Source organism: Sinocyclocheilus grahami, unplaced genomic scaffold, assembly GCF_001515645.1.
Source record: "Sinocyclocheilus grahami isolate Dianchi unplaced genomic scaffold, SAMN03320097.WGS_v1.1 scaffold63.1, whole genome shotgun sequence".
NCBI classification, from domain to species: Eukaryota; Metazoa; Chordata; class Actinopteri; order Cypriniformes; family Cyprinidae; genus Sinocyclocheilus; species Sinocyclocheilus grahami.
The window spans coordinates 2,005,737-2,028,326 of record NW_015505242.1 but is presented as its reverse complement, the minus strand read 5'-3'; the positions used below and the strand labels follow the sequence as shown (position 1 = coordinate 2,028,326).

Below are 22,590 nucleotides of genomic sequence, written 5' to 3'. Positions count from 1 at the left end.
AGAGTGTATGAACAGGAAGCTGTTGGACAATAGAAGACTAGAAAAAGGTTGATGGGTCTCGATTTTCTTTACTGTACTGAAAAAGTGAAAAAACAAAACAAAACGTTTGATTTTCTCAGTTATTTGTCAATTACACAGCAAAACTGTTTCTTTTCTTAACCTGATTTCTTCAGTAGCCCCTCACTGCAGAACACAAGATCCAGGGGGCTTGGTTGGATCCACATCTAGGGGGTGGAGATTGGTAGGTTTAGGGGTGGAGATGGGTGGGTTTAGTTATATGTAAGGTGGGAGGAGTTGGATCTGGATCTAACCACGCCCCCTGGATCTTGCAAATCTCTGATAAACTATCTACTAGAATAAATTATCTATGGTGAACGTGAGTCAATCCAGCATGTTCAACAGCATTTTTGTACTGAAACTGTACTTCCCAGCATGCTTTGCATGGAACTTAATGAGGAGAGTAAAAATGTTTAAATGTGTTTTTCAGAAGGATGAGAAAACAGAAAGACATATTAGTGTTTAATGTTCAGTTTTGTTGGGATTTAGAATGGTTTCAGTTACACTGGATAACTATTGTGGTGAAGAGTGCAGTTAAGAAAAAAAAAGCCAACGATTTGTTAGCTAGCTAGCACAATGTTCAGTGATGTGATGCGAAACATATGAACCTGAATAAATGAATCCTGTCAGGGAAGCATATAAAATCACTTTGAGACTATTTTGCCTAATTGGGTCACTTCATTGCATGATGTCAAAGTAACATGAACAAATTATGTTTGTGTAACTTAGTCGATTCATGAGGAACCATATACATGATTAAATCATGTAAATTCATTTAAAAAACAAGACAAAATAAAAGAACCGATTAAGCAAATTTTTATTTTGCAGTGTCCCCTTCCTCAACCTTTCAGTTTCTCACTTTCTCTTGCTCTCTTTCCCAAACTTCTGTGTCCCCTGCTGGGTCACAGGTAACACAAATAGTCTGAGCTATGCAGATGAGGCTGAGGTCGTTCATATTCATGAGGCTGTGGTTTTAATGAGGGACTCAATTACAGGTTCACATTACTCTGAACCTGTGACATTTCGGCTGTCTGAAATAGAAAGAGAGAGACAGAGGCTGCATGTATTCAGCATCTAATTTCTTCATTTTCAATCTGCGTTTTCATTCTCCAGATAATTCCTTATTCCCTTTGCTGATCAGACCAATCCCGATGCAGTCATGATCTTCCATAATTAGCCAAATTATTTGTCTGGGTCTGTCCTTCTGGTATTATATCAGACTGTCTACTCTCTCTCTCTCTCTCTCTCTCTCTCTCTCTCTCTCTCTCTCTTTCTCTCTCTCTCTCAAACTGCTCTGTGGGGAGTGTCTAGATGTTCTGATGGATTATCCAAATTATGACTTTTCCGATTCCATCTTCCTCCAACACACACACACACACACACGTACGCACAGAGGGTCTGATTTATAACTACATCCTCATCTTTCTCTTATTTTTAAGCAATGGGTGATCAATTTGAGAACAGTGTGACCTGTGTTTATTCTGTCTCCAAACATACACTCTGATTTGTGTATCCCCATATAGCACACACAATGATTTGTGGTTTGTGAGGAAGTGTAGCCCACTTTACTTGACACTGATTACAGCCTTTGCCTCTAAACAACCACACATCTCTGCATCACACACAGACACACACAGATGGCTGTTCGTCTACCATGGTAGGGACTCTACATTTCACATGCACTGTTTTTTTGCTAGATATGTTTGTAAAACTATTATCTAATATAAAAGTTACCTAGCCTGAAAAGTAGCTTGTTTTAAACACATCTAATGCCCCCCATTTAAAATGGGAATTGTGGCCTGTTTGAAATCTACTAAGCTTCAGTTCATTGAAGAAAACTGAAATTTTTTAATTGAAGCATTTAAATGTGTCCCACATTATTTTTCTCCATTACAAAACCTTTAATGTTCTTTAAAATTGCGAGACACAAAGTAATAACATTATTTGGACTCTACAGCATGGCAGGAAAGTAAATGATCTTATTTTATATTCTCATTTTTTACACAAATTGTAGTGTTGACCGATTTAACCCTATACCCAAGGTATTGCAAGAAAATAAATTATCAGACAAATGTTTTTCTACAATTTAATTTAGGGAAATATACACTATAATGTTCAAAAGTTTGGGCTTGGTAAGATTAAAAAAAATAAAAAATGTTCAAACTAAGGCTGAATTTAACCACGACTGAGGTGAGACCATTGAACAAGGCACCAATCCCCCAAATGCTCCCGGGTGCCGCAGCAAAAATGGCTGCCCACTGCTGTGTTTGTGTGTGTGTGTGTGTGTGTGTGTTCACTACTCACTGCTGTGTGTGTGCACTTGAATTTGATAAATGCAGAGCACAAATTCCGAGTATGGGACACCATACTTGGCTACACGTCACGTCACTTTCACTTATTTGATTAAAATACAGCAAAAACAGTGATATTGTCAAATAATATAAATATATTTTGAAATTTGTTTTTTTATTCCTGTGATGGCAAAACTGATTTTTTTTAGCAGCCATTATTCCAGTCTTCAGAAATCATTCTAATATACTGATTTGGTGCATAAGAAACATTATCAGTGTTGAAAACAGTTGTGCTGCTTAATATTTTTGTGATTTTCTTAAGGATTTTTTTGATGAATATGAAGTTTAAAAGGACCAAGTTTAATTGAAACAATTTTTTTGTAACATTATAATTGTCTTTTCTGACAATTCTTGCTGAATAATAATTCATTTTAAAAGTCATACTGACCTCAAATTAAAAATTGATCTTATATGATGCTTATCTTTGTGGACACACACACACACACATACACCGAGGTAATTTATATATATATATATAAACTATTCTATAACCTACAACTACACCTGAATTTAATTTAACCTTGAAATGCATATTTAGATATGTATTATTATATATTTATCTTTGTTCTGGATTGAATTAGACTTCTTCCTCATTTATGACAAAAGTATGCTAATCTAGAGACAGAGGACAAAAAGAGGACAGAAACTGGACCAAAATATGTTGTGTGTGTGTGAGTGTGTGTGTCCTCACAGCAAGTCACTTCTAATGAGTAGAAGTGTGTCTTTGTGCATGTGTGTGAGAAAAACAGAAAGAGGTGGAACAAAGTCATTTGCCATTATAGCAGTACACAAGCCCGATCGCAATTCCCCTGAGCTTTACTCAATAGTCTTCCTAAAGCTGTGTCTCTATGCCTCAGGTAATTGATCAGATAATGAAGAAAAGGCGAAAGAAAGAGAATGAAATGAGAGAGAAAAACAATGGATGAAGGAGGGAAAACAAACAAGAATCGTTTCTGGTTTTAAATGTTATTTAAAGATTAAATTTCAGTGAACATTAGAGTATCAGTATCTTGACCGTGACTGCTGTCAGCGCTGTGTTGTGTTTCTCTTTCTCTCTAATATTGTACCAGCAGGTGAGATAGGCTGGAATTGGCTTCCATCACAAATATCACACTGTCAGAACGTCAATCAAGCCTGCATCTAAACTGTCTCCCTGAGAAAAACAAACTGTAACCTGCAAAAAAATGTCTTTGCAAAAATAAAACATTTTTGAAATCTACATGTTTCATGTTTTTCAGTAATAAATTGAGCTTTTGTTTAAATTCTTAAGACCTGTTTCCAGGGCCGCATTAACCATTGGGCTAGGCGGGGCTGAAGCCCCGGGGCCCAAGCAAGGAGGGGGCCCGTGATTGGCTGTGGAGTAGCTTGATGGACATCGGTAGCGGTGATCGCCAAAGCCCCACCACGCCCCTCACTTTTTAGCGCTATTATTTAGTGGAGTTTTTCCATAAATTTCATGCATTACCATTAGAGATTTGGTTTACCAATCAAATGCATTTATTATATATTTTACTTTTGAACAAACTGTGCACGTAGCCTATCTATCAGGTGATCGCTGCTGCGCTTAACATCTGCATTTACCTCTCTTCACTTCCTTCTGGTGTAATCTAGAAATGGTCATGCAAAGAACAATCTCAAGTAAATAAGTAAAAACGTCAACTATTCTAAAAAATAAATACAAAAAATGTGAGAGAAAAAAATGAGGAGAGAGGAGAAAACATGAGTGAATCACTAAAATCCACAGCTAGTTTATTTTACTAAAGCTGATGATGGAGTGGGAGTTACAAAATGGACCGGACAAATGGAGCAGATAAAAACACAGCATCATCATCCCCACAGATTTTAGGTTAGTTTGATTATTAACTTGATAGATGTTGCTTTTTGTGTTTGAAAAAACTCTATAGGCCTAGTATATTCGCTTATGGGTTGAGAAATTCATTTTGCACGTCATGATGTAAGCTTTTCATTTAAAAGCATTTTAAGCATTTTGGTTTAAAAACTAATTTAACTGTTTAGGGACATTAAGCAGTGGGGCAGAATTAATTACGGCAAATGCGCTGAAATTTCTGATACGCGCGAAGCGCACTTGCTCGTACAGCGCCTGACTAAACTAAGAGTTATTTTTTGCGTCTTGTGTTTAAACGTTCGAATACACATAGTTATGTGTCAAAATGCCTCGTCAACACAGTCATTTGTGTCTTAAATGAACGTTAATAGTTAAAGATAAAGCATGTGCACTAGTTGGCTATTATGAGATCCTGGCATTACACTCTTAAAAATAAAGGTGCTTCAAAAGGTTCTTCAAGCGATGCCATAGAAGAACCATTTTTGGTTCCACAAAGAAGCATTCAGTCAAAGGTTCTTTAAAGAACCATCTCTTTCTTACCTTTTTATAATCTGAAGAACCTTCTTTCGCCACAAAGAACCTTTTGTGAAACAGAAAGGTTCTTCAGATGTTAAAGGTTCTTTATGGAACCATTTAGACAAAAAGGTTATTCTATGGCATCGTGAAGCACCTTTATTTTTAAGAGTGTATATGAGATTTTAAAGGGATATAGTTCACCCAAAAATGTAAATACTGTCATCATTTACTCAGTTTCAAGTTTTTCTGATCCTGTATGGATTTCTTTGTTCTCCTCAACATAAAAGAAGATCTTTTGAAGTATATTCGTAACCACCAGAAAGTTTCTGGTCCCTGTTGACTCCAATAGTGTTTTTTTTCATACTATGGAAGTCACGGGGGCACAGAAACTGTTTAGTTACTAGTAGGCTATTGTTCCAAATATATACGTTTGCATTCAACAGCAGAATGAAACTCATTCAGGTTTAGAACAACAACAACATAACTTTAATTTTTGGGTGAACTATTCCTCCAAAGCATCCTAATATAACTGCTGTTGCTATTAGTGTCAATAATTTAAATTAAACATTAGAAAGAAAATCACTCACTGTCCTTGATCGAATCGCTTTTGTAAAATATGTATATTTAATTTATGCAGTGAAGACTATTCAGTCTACTTGTAGGCTATTTATTTTATACAATATAATATTTCTTATTCAGTGCTTTAAGTGTTTGTAGGTCAGTTTCTTTGTTCTATTGCAATTCATGACTGTTTACTTGTCTTCAGTAAGTTTGTTTGTACTTAGGCTAGTATTTTTTATTTTGTGATATTGGAACTGGTAACAAGACTTGTGAAATTGCAATGCATCAAAACTTTTGATTGGATAAAAATCCTATTTTAAGCTATATATATAATTATTGTGATGGGGGGCCCTGCAGTAAGTCATAGCCCCGGGGCCCAGTGAGGTCTTAATGCGGCCCTGCCTGTTTCACACCAAACGCATTGTAACTGCAACAGCATGTGTGTGTTGAGCTTTCACAATGTGTTTCTGCTGTATATAACAGAAAATTTACAATCTGTGATCTGACTCAACAAAATGCCACAATCAAATCCCAGAGATTTTAAAATGAACTCAAACATTTGCCATTAAAATCTTTGAAGACCAATTTATCTAAACAATTCACATTAAATGTATAGCTCTATACACATTAATATATTGTACTACATTAACTCTGTACTGTACATTAACAATTTGTAATGTACAATATAAGAATTTTTGCACAAATGTCTGAGACAAAGTCATTTACTTAAATGAAACATACTGTAATTGAGAAATCTGTGACATAGCGATCTCTGAACACTATGTTTCTCTCTGTTCTTTTTTAAAGATTGTTATATATCCCAGTTTTAGAAGTGTCATTATCACCATTAACATTCAGAACCAACTATGTCGTTCTGTATTTCACCCGACACCAGGTGCATTCGTCACTCTCAGAGTCATTAGGCGTTAGTGAATGATCCTCGGTGTGGCCACAAGTCAGCACATTTAGCCTTTTCACTGTGGAATGTTGCGTCTCTGAGTGTCGACAGCATGTGAACATATCACTGCTCCCTGCTAATGGGAGTTTGCAGTTGAATTTATCTTTGAATTTGTTGCCGCAGAATGATCGTTACTTTAGCTCATAATCACTGTTATTTCCTCCTCGGTGTGGCCACAAGTCAGCACATTTAGCCTTTTCACTGTGGAATGTTGCGTCTCTGAGTGTCGACAGCATGTGAACATATCACTGCTCCCTGCTAATGGGAGTTTGCAGTTGAATTTATCTTTGAATTTGTTGCCGCTTATTGGTGTAAGGGAAACAGTGATAATAATTTAGCTCAAAGGGAATCATTTAAGATTTTAAAGGGAACTCCACCATTAATAAAAGCTCTAACATGGAGTGAATCTGATTCTAACCCTTCCTATTCTCTCTTTCTTTCTTTCTTTCTTACTTTTTGTTTTGTTTGAGGGAACACCATTTTTTAAGTGGCACACACAGGTTCAATTCTTTGTGCAAATCTGTTATCAAAGATGATACATTTATTAAATATAAATGTATTTATTTATTTATTTGTTTGTTTGTATTGTTAGTATGATTTTATGTTTGGTAAGATGCATATTCAAAATTAATTTGCTTGAAATGTCCAAAATCATTGATTTTTATGATGTGGAATCACTTCTACATACATTTTCAACATTTCAAATGAGCTAATGTAGTACAAAAAATTATTTTCTATGAATTTAAGTTATCCTATAGATTAATAAATGTTGTTTGTTTTTTGTTAACATTTTTTAACTTCTTGTAGTGTTACCAAATTATTACCTAAATAACCAAAATATTAATCCTTTTTTGCTTGTTTTGTTGTCCAGTGAAACCATCTAAACATCTTTATAACAAATTTATTTGAGAAGTCAAAACAATATTTTTATGAATTAACCTAGGTCAAAGGGAAGGTCTAATGCTATTTCATGCTTATTTACACTGTTAAAGAGTTGGATTCTCATGCTAAACATGGACAAAGTTTCAAAAAATGAGTTGGACGTATGACAGCGTATTTCTGTGCCATATACACTTCTTCAAGGTTCATATAAGTTTTGGAAAGTTTTTTATTTGAGTATGGCCCTGTATGACATCATAAAGGGCGTAATTCCTTGTATGGGCACTTCATAAAGAGTGCACGCACACATCAACCAGAGCAAGATCGAGAGCAGCCCATCAGCGTGCTTCGTTCGGGTTACAGAAGTCATCGGCTGCGCTGCACAGGACTTGCTCGAGAAGAATTTGTCATTTTGTTTTTAGACCACAAAATCAACAGTCACCAAAGAAGTGTGTTTTTGGTTGTGAAGGAAAGATAACCTTGTTCAGCTTCTGAAAGAACCCAGCGACTGTTTTCAGAGAGAAGCGTAAAGCTGTATCTGTCTTTTATAAATCTGATAAAACTAAAGACTCTTTGGAGATATGAAGGATGCAATACTACTATATAGGTATTCAGAATTAACACGAGGCAGAAACTGTGTTATGTCCCCTTTAACAAATGCTGTTAAAATATTGTTCTTCAATAATTTACTAATGTTAACAAATTATACCTTATTGTAGGCCGTGTTGGGGGAAGTTACTTTTAAAAGTAATATATTACAATATTGTGTTCCTCTATAAAAAGTAACTAATTGCATTACTTGGTTACTTTGTATGGAAAGCAATGCATTACATTACTTTTGCGTTACTTTTTGTCATCTGGGCTGGGCTTGCTTTTTGCTAATAACAACAACAAAAAAAAATTTTTTTTTTTATTTGGCAACTGTAAATTCCTTTTCACACCGAAAGTGAATTAATAAGCCTCAGTCTGAAGGAAGTACCTCTGTCTCTGCACCTCACTCCTAATTTCTTTCAACACAGGGACAGGAGAGGTGTCAGTGAATAAATGGGACAACTTGTGTTACTTATTTGAAACAGTAACTATAAAATATATTTTGTTGTAAATTTAAAAAGTAATGCGTTACTTTGCTACCTACTTGAAAAAAAGTAATCTGATTACATAACTCGCACTACTTGTCATGCATTACCCCAACACTGATTGTAGTATAACCAAATCATTAGAAAATAAACAAAATCATAATAATTTTTTGTTTGTTTGTTTGTTTTGCTGTTCAGTGAAACTATCTTTAAAACAAGATACATTTATTTGAAAAGCAACACTACCATAAATACATGTTATCTAAAACAAAGGACGTTTAAATATTGTAAAGATGTCTATACTGGAATACAAAACAAACTTTTGTGTTATGGTTTGTGCAATATTGGCCCAGTTTTAAGCAGAGATTTGAGATCAATATGAACATTATGAACAAATAATATGATTTGTTCAATAATATGAACAAAGTATTGTTCATTGTTAGTTCATGATAAACAATGATGCATGCATAAACAAACATAACCTTATTGTATAGTGTTAATGATTTGAATGATTTGAATGATTTCAGTACAACAGGCACCGTGGAGACGTCCAGCGGCACACACACACAGGAAGGACAGTCACCTCACGACACAGGGACGTACCGACAGGACAGGCACTCTCTGACACCACCAGCACTTCTGTCTGCAATTTACAGGCCTCTTTGCGCAGGAGACAGTGATTCTCATAGCTCTCGCCATTAGATCCGCACACTGGAGCATAGTCACTGCTGCACTGTAAAGAGAGAAAGAGGCACAGGTGTCACAGATGCATGTTTCTGTAGTAAATGTTTAATTATCGGATCAGATGAGGACAAACTTTAATTACATCTGCATTCTGAAACACAAGACACCTATCTGAGTGTACCTGCGTGCAGGTAGTGAAGAGTGAAAGAATGGCTGCTATTACACCCTACAGCACACACACACACACACACACACACACACACACACATAAAACCGCTGGTGTCATTATGGCCAGCTGTGGTGTGGTGTCTGGAGGAAGCAGGTCACCCAGAGGCAAGAACACAGAAGGTGAACCAGTTTCACTCGTATATCAACCCCACAGAAGCAGATAGAGGTTATTTACATCAGCCATTAAACAAGAGGTCATCCATCTATCTGAATTATCGCATGCACACACAACTGACACACAGCAAACACACAGTAAAATCAGTGGAAACACACATGCACACCAAACACAGAACTGCTGACTAACAGCCTGAGGGTAAAAGAGAGCAAAAGTGAGAAGGACAAAACAGAGACACAGGAGGGAGGGTGACTCTTTGATAGTTTGAAATCTCTAGTGTGATTTATAAATCACAGGCAACCAGCCATACATGTCAGTGAAGGTGATTTAATGTATCAGAACACAGTGAAACCGTCTGAAATGTCCACTGATATGTACTTTGCAGTGATGCAGGGTGGACTTTTGAAATGTCGAGGCAAAGGAAATCGTATCTATGTTAATTCATAAATGTAAGTTCATGTTCAATTTCATGTTTACACCAGTTAAGTGCATATGTAAAAGCATTTATCTTAAACTATCAACAAACAACAGCTAATACAAGCACGTTTTCCATAGTACATTATTTATAAATGAATACAATTTGAGGTTTTCATCACATAATCTGTTTAACGTTCATCTTCATTTGTTTTGGATAAAACTGAACACACTTTTAGTTGCACTCACTGCATAAGTCACTGTAAGAAATATTTCTGTCGCCAAATATGCAAGTAGCAATGTAATATAATTTTGCAGAACAGGCACATTTTTCCAGTGAGCCTGAGGTGACAAAGACCCATTAAGTTGGTTGCTTGAAGTATTGCAGTTGGAATTACATGATTTGCAAAGCTTTTAATGGAAAGACCCATATACCTAAATCTGAATTGTGTAAGTTGATACAGATGTGTGAGGCAAAGGAAGTAAAAACAGTACAAATTAACAAAAATAAATTAGAAAGACAAAAGACATAGGATCTACAGCTGGATGTGTGGATGTGTGTGCATGTGTGTGCATGTGTGTGTGGGTATGTAGCAATTGATTTAATCACTGCACTTAACTTCAGCAAACACACACACACACACACACTTCCAATCGTACTGACTTTGTTGTCAGGTAAATATATGGATTTTCTAAAGAAAAACACTGCATTGCTTTCAAGCTGAGACTCAAACCTTTATTATCTACATTAGCAAAAAAACAGAGAGTGAAACAATAAGCTCCAACATGTGATGAGCAATTGACAAAATGGAGAAATGAATGAAACACTGAGCAGAAAGCTTTAGAGAATTGAAAGGCTGAAATTAGAATCTGGATACTATAGCCAGTGAATGATGAATAGGGAGGAAGGAAAGATGATATAACTGCTGTTTCCTCATACATCTTCAACCAGCAGCCGCTTTTTGACGAGGATATTAAAACATGTCATTAAGAGAAATTCTTTCTTCCTGTTCTTCCATTTACTGTAACTGCTCTCATCTATTTATCATATCGTTTTTCCTGCTCTGTAGAACTGCATCCCTCACTGTGTCCTCGCACTCAGAGCGGAGCCACAACCAGGCATCTTTTACCAGCCAGTCTCATAGTTAGGTGTATCATATACTGCACAAGCAGCTTCAGACCCAAAACTACAGTAATTACTACAGGAATATTCAATAATGTAGTGTCTTAAATGCTTTAAAAATGAAAGGGGCTTCATCTCATTAGATTTTTTTTTAACTCATTAGATTCATATTTATGAATACAAATCAGACAGTAAGATTATTAACTAATGAATGATAAGCTCGATTTCAGTGCCAAAACAGCTTGACATTATGTAACACTTAAAAACAAAAGACTCAAGAATAATACATTACAAATGCGACTGGATGAGCAACATTAAACAGATGATATATTCAGACTTGCACACCTGCACATTAATTCTAGACTAATGTGCCAAGCTATACGGTGCGTTCAAGTGATGTTGGAAATATCATATTTATGAGATAAATGACACCACAATGTCATAATTATGCGTGGGAAACTCATAATTTTCTTTTCGTGGAAAAAATTTTTTGAAAGAAAAAAAAAATAGGATGAAATTATTTAAGTTGCTTGTACAAAATTCAATAGTATTGTACAATTATGATAAAATAACAATAATAATTATGAATACATAACGATTTAATTTACAGCATGAACTAAATAAAAAGCATAAAGCAAAAACACACCTGATGTCATTTTGCGCTAGAGTTGAAACAAACTTTGAAACATTTCCACAAATTTTAACTCATTTTTTCCCCAAGTAATTTAAATTATATTAAACTAACTTAATCAAGTTGAATCTCATATAATTAAACAGAAGTTTGTGGAATAAATTTGATGAGTTAAAGTAATAGAAAAAAAACATATGCTTGCATGACAACAGTATACAGGTTTGGAATTACATAAGGGTTAGTAAATAATTACAGGATTTTTATTTTTTGGTGACACATTCCTTTAAAGGTGCCCATAGAATGCATTGATACAATATTTTAAATTGTTCTCTGATATCTACATAGAAGGTATGTGGCTTAGGTAAGGGCAAATAATCTCCAGAAACGGTTTTACATGTCCATTTACAACCCTAGGATTTGTCCCTAGAATGAAATGGTCTGTTTTTACCTTATTTGGAAGGGTCATGAATAATAATGTTGAGCTCTGCTCTGATTGGCTGTTTCACAGTGCGGCTCATTTCAGTAGTTCACACAGCAATATATTTTTCAATACTCTTGCAGTTATATCGTTGGGTAATTATACTGTATATAAAATGCTGGCATCAGGGAGCCGCTATTAATATGCGGGGCATTGAAACTGCTTTCGAATGCACGATCGCTTTTTACTTTCACTTTCGAGATTTGCGATCGCACAGACACCAACCCATCCCTGCACATCACATCCCCTGCACAGCCTGGAACATAACATTTATTTCCATGAGCTGCCATTTTCGCTATTATCCTCGCTTGTTTCTTCACAATACCTGTAAAACTTCTGTTGATTCGGCTGTGTAGGTTCGGCTGGCGGCTGGCATAGAACATGGGCGGGTATATGCAAATGTTGGGGGTGTAACTATTAGTGATCCCGACAGTAACGTCACAGTCGGTGTTATGTTCTGACTCGCCTATTTTTCAGTGGTCTTTTGCATGCACGAGATTTACATAAGAAGGAGGAAACAATGGTGTTTGAGGCTCACGGTATGCCATTTTCTTGTACAGAACTGTTATTATTCAACTATGCCAAGGTAAATACAGTTTTCCATTCTATGGCACCTTTAAATAAAGCTGAATTTTTTAAATATTTTAACATATTCTAGTGTAACACAGTGCTTTGTCAAAAATAAAATAAAAATAAGTGTCTAAACATAATTGACATACAGAACGGTCAATTATCTGTTTCATCGTAGGGCATTTGTTGAGATGGTCCTCCCTGCAGAACACAAGATCCAGGGGGCGAGGCTGGATCCAGATCCAACTCCTCCCCCCTTACATATACCTAAACCTACCCGTCTCCACCCCCTGATCCATAAACCCACCCATCTCCACCCCCTAGATGTGGATCCAACTCCGGCCCCTGGATCTTTGTTCTGCAGTGAGAGGCTACTGCATTTGTTGGGAACTCAGAACATTAAATAAAGTGCAATTTCTTTGATTACCTAAAGGGCTCACTGTATCCACTAAATAAAAGAGCACAAAACATGTCCTGTACCATTAAAATGGTACTGTATGAAAACGGATTCTGATATACTGTAAGTCTCATACATTATTGATGAGTATGTGAAAATGTCCACATGCCTCCAGAGAAACTGCTGCATACACACACACACACACACACCTGCCAGATCATACACAATAACTGACTATATACTGAGATGTGTTGAAAAAAGAATTGTAAGAGAATGCTTGAATTAATCAGAGCTCTTAAACACAGTTAAAAAGAAGTGATGGAAAAGGAGAGAAAGTGAGATGGGAAGGAAGGGGGTTGGGCAGAAGTCGGTTAGCATGTTGCTACGTGTGTGTGTGTGTGTGTGTGTGTGTGTGTGTGTCTGTGTGTGGAGGTTATGTTACTGTGTTAGTGGCTCCTAATGGAAACTATTGCTAGAATTATTGAGCTAAAGCACTCAGTCCTTCATATCGCTTCATTAGGACACTGCCAAGGTGATGGCCTCCGTCTGTTGTGTTGTGTTGTGTGTGTGTGTGTGTGTGTATGTTATTGTACGTCTTAAGTACAGAGAGAGGAGAGGGGAAGAACATGTTTAACACAAAAGTTCCCAGCCATTCGTGTGTGAAAATGTGTGTTTGTGTTGTTTGTACTGTGGCTGCCAGGCCCTAAGTGACCATATACAAGCAGGTGATAGAAGGGTCAGTGTGTCTGAGCATCACTGATGCTCACACTTCTACACACACACACACACACACACACACACACACATACACATACAATCAATAAATACTCCTTTTCTTTCTCTGATCCAAAAACATTTCTTTGTTAATAAATTGCCTTTAGTAAAATGCTAATTTAATACATTCTTTATCATTTTATGACCATTTTCCTCATTCCCTTTAAATCATTTATACTCTTTAAATGGTTTATTTTTCTATTTATATGCTATTTTACTGTATATTATTATTTTCTTATTTTATTTGATGCTTTCCAATTTACATTTTATTTTATTTTTAAATGTGGCCCGTCACATGCTAATTCATGTGTTCATCTAATTCTAATTTCTGGTCCTGGAGAGTCGCTTTTCCCGTAGAGTTTAGTACTGATCGTGCTCCAACACACCTAGCTTTTTAAGCGAACCCAAAGACTTTGATTATTTATATACATTTACCAATAATTACAGCTGGAACTAAACTCTGCAGGAAAAGTGGCTTTCCAGGACCAGGAATCATGAACCATGAACCATGATGACGAAGTTGTGGAAATGTAAAATTAGATATTTTTGCAGCTTATTTTCAAAGTTTTCTAGAACATTTTTATTTAAAAATATCCTATTTCAGAAAAGAAAAAAAATTCTTCAACAACAATGCATCCAACAGGAAATTGGACAGTTCTGTTGAACCAGTAAATTTCCATTACTGATTTGAGCTTTGTGCATGAATTCTACGCTTGTACTGGTTCCTGTCTCAGATCCATTATTGCATGACAGTTACATGCACAGATGTGCAATTTAAAGAGTGTCAGTGTATGTTTTTCAGCGTGTTTCATTTCTAAATTGTGGTTCATGTTCAACAACAATGCATCCAACAGGAAATTGGATCTGAGACAGGAACCAGTACAAGAGTAGAATTCATGCACAAAGCTCAAATCAGTAATGGAAATTTACTGGTTCTGTTGAACAGTTGCACAGATGTGCAATTTAAAGAGTGTCAGTGTATGTTTTTCAGCGTGTTTCATTTCTAAATTGGAACATGACAGACTCAAAGCCATGCCAGACCAGATATTATATAGTGATTTGGCACTTGCACATAGCCATTTGATCACACATTGCAAGACAGATGGCTAGAGTGCAAGGATAAATTAAAGAGAGAAAAAGCACTTTGCTTGACATTTATGCAGATGAAAATACACTGACAGCCACCGCACACACACTCTTAAAAATAAAGGTGCTTCACGATGCCATAGAAGAACCTTTTTGTCTAAATGGTTCCATAAAGAACCTTTAACATCTGAAGAACCTTTCTGTTTCACAAAAGGTTCTTTGTGGTGAAAGAAGGTTCTTCAGATTATAAAAAGGTAAGAAAGAGATGGTTCTTTGTGGAACCAAAAATGGTTCTTCAATGGCAGGGATCCACAAATCTGGCCCACCAGATCCACTTTCCTGCAGAGTTTAGCTCTAACCCTAATCAAACACACCTGAGCATGCTAATCAATGTCTTCAGGATCATTAGAAAATCACAGGTAGGTGAGTTTGATTAGGGTTGGAGCTAAACTCTGCAGCGCATTGGCCCTCCAGGGCAAGATTTGAGGAACCCTGTTCTATGGCATCGCTGTGAAGAACCTTTTGAAGCACCTTTATTTTTAAGAGTGCAGGACATAAAGGTGGGTATTTCAAATTCACATATACACTACTGTTCAAAAGTTTGGAGTCATTTTATTCAGCAAGGATGCATTAAATTGATCAAATGTGACATTAAAGACATTTATAATGTTACAGAAGAATTCTGTTTAAAATAAATTCAGTTTTTTTGAACTTTCTATTATGATTTCCACACCATTTAAGCACGTCCTGGAATTTCACTAATTTCAACATTTATAGTAATAATAATTTCCACTCATTTCAACATTTATAGTAATAATATTTTCCACTCATTTCAACATTTATAGTAATAATAATAAGAAATGTTTCTTAAGCACCAAATCAGCATATTAGAATGATTTTGAAGGGTCATGTGACACTGAAGACTGAAGTAAAAATGCTGAAAATTTTGTTTTGTATCACAGGAATAAATCACATTTAAAAATATATTCAAATAGAAAACATTTGTTTTAACTTTTAAATTGTAAAAATATTTTACAATTTTAATATATTTTTGATCAAATAAATGCAACCTTGGTGAGCATAACAGACTACTTTCAAAAGACCCCAAACTTATGATCGGTATTGTATTATATTAGCAAAGTGTTCACACAACATATGTAATTGCTTTTTTGTCTCTGATTGTTTATTAAATGCTGGTCTGTATCTACATGTGTCAGATACATTTTTAAACATCTCACGCCATGAGTGTTCTATTCATAAGGTGCCATGTCAATTTAAAAACAATTCAATAATTTATTTCAAACACTCCCCATCACCCTCCACTGTCCCACTCCCAAACTCATACTAGTTAAATGTGCAAGTGTTTTTTATACCTGCCTCAGATCACTCAAGCAAACAGATTGCAATACCATTTTGTGTTGCTAGCGGTCCAGAAAGAGACTGATCGCCTTCCATTTTGGTCCTTCGCTCTCTCTCTCCGAGTATGAGAGTTGGATCAATAGCATGTCAGTAAGTGAACTTGTGCGAATCGCATCCATTCATCTCTCTCTTACACACACTTCTCTCATTCCACTTTCTGTTTGGGAGGCAAGGGAGGGCAGGGCAGGGCAGGGCAGGGCATCCAACCGCAGGAGTAGGGCATCCCCACACACGGCTGGGTACCGTCTCTCGCGGCGCATGATACTTAACCAATAACCCTCCCCACCACAGCTAGAGGCACTCACATGGCCCCAGACTAGCGTTAGTGCCGCTCAATTGTATTAAGGGCAGAAATGAAAGCAGCGTGACCCTTCTTAAGTGCACAAGGCATCTTTGTGCCGAGAGAGGTTGGGCGATCGAGCAGATGCATCAAAGGAAATTCCCCCCCACTCGCTGCGTGAGCAGACAGATAATGCTATTTACCTGAGTGATGCCGCTTGGCCTGCAACAAGACACAGATGTATGATGTCTGAGCGAAGCAGAGCACTCTGACCAAGCGAGAGAATGTGTGTGCGTTTTCTGTGAGAAGGCATGTGGAGGTGTATTTTAATTTGTGACAGTTTATTTACTCCGCGTGTGGTAATGCCTTTAACAAGGTCACACATTCAACACGTGGTGCTAATAAAGCACACAAATGCGTGAGGAGCACTGATTCCTACCTTAAAGTCACAGATGCATGTCACTGTGTCCCCGATCCGCAGACACTCGCCGTCAAACTTGCATGTGTTTGTGTCGCACAGAAAAAGATCAGTGTCCTGCTCTTCAAACCCTGTCATGAAATAAACACAAATATAGGTTATGGATTACAAACAGATATTGTACAAAACATGCTACATACTAAAGGTATTTTTTATTATTAATGAAATAATAATGAAAATAACAGTACAAATGCAGCCTTGGTGAACATAAGATACTTTTTTTTTCTTTGAACTTTTGATATTGTATGAATAAAGTATGAACTCTGTAAATATATACGTTTCATATTTTTTCCCTTTTTTTTGATCCTGCTAACATTGTGTTATTTGCATAACATGTTGTAAGTTTAATACACAACACAAATAAGTTTGGGTCTTTCTTTGGGTCATATGATACGATTTCAAGTTTTCCTTTCTCTTTGGAGTGTTACAAGCTGTTAGTGCATAGATAAGATCCCTAAAGTTGCAAAGACTAAAGTCTCAAAACCAAAGAGATATTCTTTATAAAAGTTAAGACTCATCCACGCCCTCCTAAAATGCATAGTTTAAACACGCCCCCACATGTCTACGTCACGATGTAGGAAGATTTGCATAACACCGGCCAAATTTACACGTAAAGAAAGAAGGCGTAACTTTTATTCTCGCTGTAGTAGTATTTACAACACTGTTCCAGAACAGTTCAACCCAAATATTTGTGTGTGTGCAACGCATTTTATGGAGGAAGGTTTCCTGAACCTGGGAAAGTAGCGTACAATGCCGTCTACACACAAAGGCTGTTTCTATAAAGTGGGGCAATTCCAACTTTGCAAGGACAGTCTGGCGCTTCTGACTCACAGCCTGTAAGTAAATTTTTTTATATTTAAAGAATTTGCCACTGACGAGTCAAACATGAGTTTTGAGCAGTGTAGAGTAGCGCTTGTTGTTTGTTGTTTCTCCGATCACACGTGTTTCAGAAAGGCGGGGCATAGAGGAGCAACACTAATGTACAGTATGCGGAAAATAATGTATTTTTTAACCTTAAACCACATGAACACATTTCATTACACCAAATACACAAAATAATGTTCTTTTTAGCAACGTCCTATGACCCCTTTAAGCTTTTCTCATTACTGAATACTTCTGAAGAGAAAATCACGCTGTGCTCAAAACTTTCCAAAATCCAGTAAATAACTATGTTTATCTGGCTGGTTTTGCGGAATTATTGGAAAGATTAATATAAATAAATATATGATACTCATGTATATGATACTCATGTAGACAAACTGACCTGTGTTCAAATTAATGAGAAGAGAAAATAGAGAAAATAAGATACAGAAGAGAAAGAGAGAGCAGAGCACAGATGGGCGGTATAATTTCTCTCGCTGAGATGAGACATGCATAAAATTTAAATATTGCCAGATCAGTTGTGTCTGGCTGTGCAGCTCATCATCCTCAGCGATGGTGCAGACTACTTAGCCGAGACAAACGAGTGGGTATGTGCGCGTGTGTCTGTGTGTTAGAGAGAGGGAGAGATGAGGAGGGAGGTGGCACAGAGTGATGCAGCAGTGCTGAAACAAGACAAGCAGACGAAGTCTCAGGATAAGTAAGTCTGTGAAGAATGATAATGAGCCAGAGACAAGCAGGCTGAGTGGAAGAGGAAGACTACACACACACACACACACACACACACACACACACACACCATATGACACTGCAAACACAATAGAGAATTTCAGAGTAGGAGTTGTGGCACTCCAGCGCTGGGGTCACTTCCATTTCCATTCAGTGGATTCAGTGCTTCACAGGAAAAATCAGCTCGCAGATTTTGTGCTTTCAGCTCAATCTATTTAGAGAAATGTATTGAAAACATAATTTTTCATGATTCTGGTTCCTTAACAATTCCATAAAAATTCTTAGTAGTTTTGAGATATATATACAGTATATACATAGTAGTATAGTAGTTTTGAAAGGTGTGTGTTTAATATATCCGTGCTCACATTTAAATAAATTGTATATTATTCATCTTTTACAAGGTTTTCTTTTAAAATTGAATCATTTGAATAATCAGTCAGATAAACATTTCAATTTCATAGTATCTGTTGTTGTTGTTGTTGTTGTTTTGAGCATAGCATGATTTTCTCCTCAGCAGATTTCAGTAAATACGAGCAAAGCTTAAAACATACATAATATTTGAAACTTATTTGTTTTGTGTATTACATTATGCAAATCACAGTGTTAGCAGGATCAAATCAAGCTAACTTGATAGTATTTAAAAAGACCTCCTTTTACTAATGTTTTAGAAAGAAGTACTGTGTATATATATATATATATATATATAGTAGTTTTGAGATATATATACAGTATATACATAGTAGTATAGTAGTTTTGAAAGGTGTGTGTGTTTAATATATCCGTGCTCACATTTAAATAAATTTTATATTATTCATCTTTTACAAGGTTTTCTTTTAAAATTTAATCATTTGAATAATCAGTCAGATAAACATTTCAATTTCATAGTATCTGTTGTTGTTGTTGTTGTTGTTTAGAGCATAGCATGATTTTCTCCTCAGCAGATTTCAGTAAATACGAGCAAAGCTTAAAACATACATAATATTTGAAACGTATTTGTTTTGTGTATTACATTATGCAAATCACAGTGTTAGCAGGATCAAATCAAGCTAACTTGATAGTATTTAAATTGGGGCAAAGATTCTTTGAACTAAAACATCTGCTAAATGAATATGCAAATGGATGAGTATCGTTAACCCGCAGGGTGCAAAGCTACTGAGCATCTGCATTAGTATTACCTAAAGCTCATACTAATGTGAGTTACTGCTACCAGCCCACTGTTGTATGAACAGAAAAATTATATTACGCTGTGTAATGTGCAATCTTTTATAGATGTGGGGTAATGAAAGCATTAAAATGATTTATTTTCTACATAGAAAATAAAAGTGAAATCCTACACATCTTTTATTTTAAGATAACGTCAGGCAGATATTTGAACAGGCAACTTCTGGGTAGCTATGAAAACAGAAAACCTTACTTCTTTTTAAAAATGTTTTTATTATTTCTCAAATTTGCATGCTACTCAAGGATCGGTGTCATGAACAATTCGGTCTACCCAATGAATCAAGTCCCAAAGGACCTCAAAGCAATTTCATTGGCTGAAAGAATTTTTATTCAGGTGTCTGGTAACAGCAGAGATGTACAGAACTACATATTTTCAAAATCAATTAGCTGTTGGGTTGTCCGAACAAATCAAGACTATGTTTCAGAACATCATAATGCATTTTATGTATCACTCACAACATCTGACATATAATTAATATCATTAGCCTTTGGCTTGACTATACTATCAAACAGCTACTAATGTGTTGCTAACGTTACACAAACCATGTTCCCATTTTGGTGAATACACAGGCTTTCGTGTGAGCAATACCCATTGACCAACAAAGAACAATGGCCACAAATTGGTACAAATTGTAACTGTAGTAAGTAGATTTTCCCATACAGTAACGTTTCAGCATTTCAGAAGTGATTTTTGAGCTGTGGCTTCAGTCACTGATGGTTGTTGATGCTAGCCATGTTGGTAACAAATGCATGTAAGTGAGCACTACCCTGTCTCTCGTAACAGATGGTCCAGTAAGAATAGCCCGGCCATTAGTGCAGTATTTATACTCTCATCATTAATCTACCATTGAGCTCTTTGGCTTTCATTTTCCAAAATAGACAAGCAGGAACAGAACCCATGTTAAATGAAGGACGTAGCTCTGTCTGTGACTTTTTTGGAGGTACCCTTGGAATACTGTGTTTGTGTGCACAAGGTTAATAAGGACTGAACTTCACACCTTCTGGCACACCTGTGGCGGATCGACCCAAAGCCCCCTGGGAGTCGAGCTCCGTTTCACCACCATATGGCTGCATGTGACAGCTGCCCATAAGTACCGATCGAATGAACAGTGTTTCCTGTCTGTCTCGTCTAGCCAGACAAATCACATTCGCTCAAGATTTTATCTGGAGAATCACATCGCACTGCAAGTTCGGATAGCAGAGATCATGCGCTGACAAAAATACACACATTAATGTCTGAAACCTTTCAAGGGCATAACTTCTTTCCCATAATGCAGAAAATTCTATTACAAGTGTTCATTTAACAAATGAAGAAGCCCACATAAATTCCACACATTCCAAAGCAGAGCAACCTTTTTACTACATTGAAAATGGAGGGAAAACCTTGCCTGAGAGGTTGACCTTAAAGACGTGATGAGTTTTTCAACTGGAAGGTATTTTACCATGCTAACAGTTACCAATAAGAGCTTGGTAACACTTTATTTTAAGGTGTCCTTGTTACACATGTTACATGTACTTACTATTATAATAACAATTAATTATGCATAATTACATGCAAGTAACCCTAAGCAAAACACTAACCATATAGTAAGTACATGTAGTTAATTAATATTACTCAGCCCTTAAATGTATAATTACACTGTAACAAGGACACCTTAAAATAAAGTGCAACTGAGCTTAGTACTGTCAGATTTTGCAATGTAATTACCATTCCAAAGATGTTCAATCCAAATCAATGCAGAAGTCTGCAGATTTTGAGCCTGCATGTCAGTATGTGTATTTACATGTTCATTAAAAGAATAATTTTAGTCAGACCAAGGGAATAATTCATATTTTTAAAATGTAATATTGATTAAGCATTGTGTTATGTATACTTAAACTTTATACTTTCAATGTAACCTCACAAAGTCAAGCTGATTTTTACAATTATCAGCATTTTGTTAACATGTAAATACACTCATTGTATTTGAGACATGACTGCAATAAACCTTAAAAGAAACCTTTCTTTCACCACAAAATCTACTCAAGGTTTATTTATTTGCGTTCAAACAGTTTTGCTAGTACCTTACGCCAAACAGCCTTTTTAATATACAAAGTGTGAGCCACTGAGAATAACGCTATACAAGGTAAGTAATTTGACAGTTTACTACGTTTTAAAGCTATGCATCAAATCTCATCAAGATGCATAGACAAGTTTTACACCTAAATCACAAAAATACTCTCAGTGAAGCTATGAATCTTCTCCAGAAGATCCGGCCTAAGTTTGTGAATGGGTGTGCATATTCACTTTGAAATTAGATTACTGTATGCTTTAAATACACCACAATAACAGTCACTAGATTGTTTCAGCTCTGTTTATAAATTACTATTATTTTCGTCAACCAAATTTACGTTCTATTCTAATGATGTACATTAAGTACGTTTAAAGGATTAATTCACCACCAACAAGATGGGATTTAGTAAAACTTCAACACCTATAATATTCTGGGACCGATCCGACTGTGCAGGAATACAAAAATGCGAAAGTACGATATGTAGATTTAACAAAAACTCTAGAGCTCTCAATAGTCTGATGGATAACGCTTTTTGCATTTTAACTATAGCTGACAAATGAACTAGAAGATCTGGGTGCAGGTCACTTGAAGAAAGAGTACATTGCTCATCTACATTTACTCTTGACATTGTAACAATACAAAGCTGGTTGAAAAACGTCAAAACTTGTCCTTGCGAAAGGCTGGTCAAGCTTTGAAATGCACCAATGCATCTGGCTAACAGTGTTTGTTCATTTCTTGTTGTGCGCAGGAATCATTGTTCAAACACTGAATTCGATGTTTGTTTCT

General features: G+C 36.1%; 1 protein-coding gene across 1 annotated transcript in view; it reads right to left on the bottom strand.

The window, feature by feature from the left end:
- LOC107584844 (tomoregulin-2-like) overlaps window positions 1-20,839 on the bottom strand; it is a 48,270-nt gene extending 27,431 nt beyond the window's left edge. The window contains exons 1-3 of the mRNA XM_016271604.1: window positions 20,749-20,839; window positions 16,883-16,992; window positions 8,848-8,977 (exon numbers count right to left, since the gene is read on the bottom strand). Coding sequence (XP_016127090.1) covers window positions 8,848-8,977; window positions 16,883-16,992; window positions 20,749-20,839 — 331 coding nt within the window. The remainder of the gene's footprint in view (window positions 1-8,847; window positions 8,978-16,882; window positions 16,993-20,748) is intronic.
- Window positions 20,840-22,590: the final 1,751 nt, after the last annotated feature.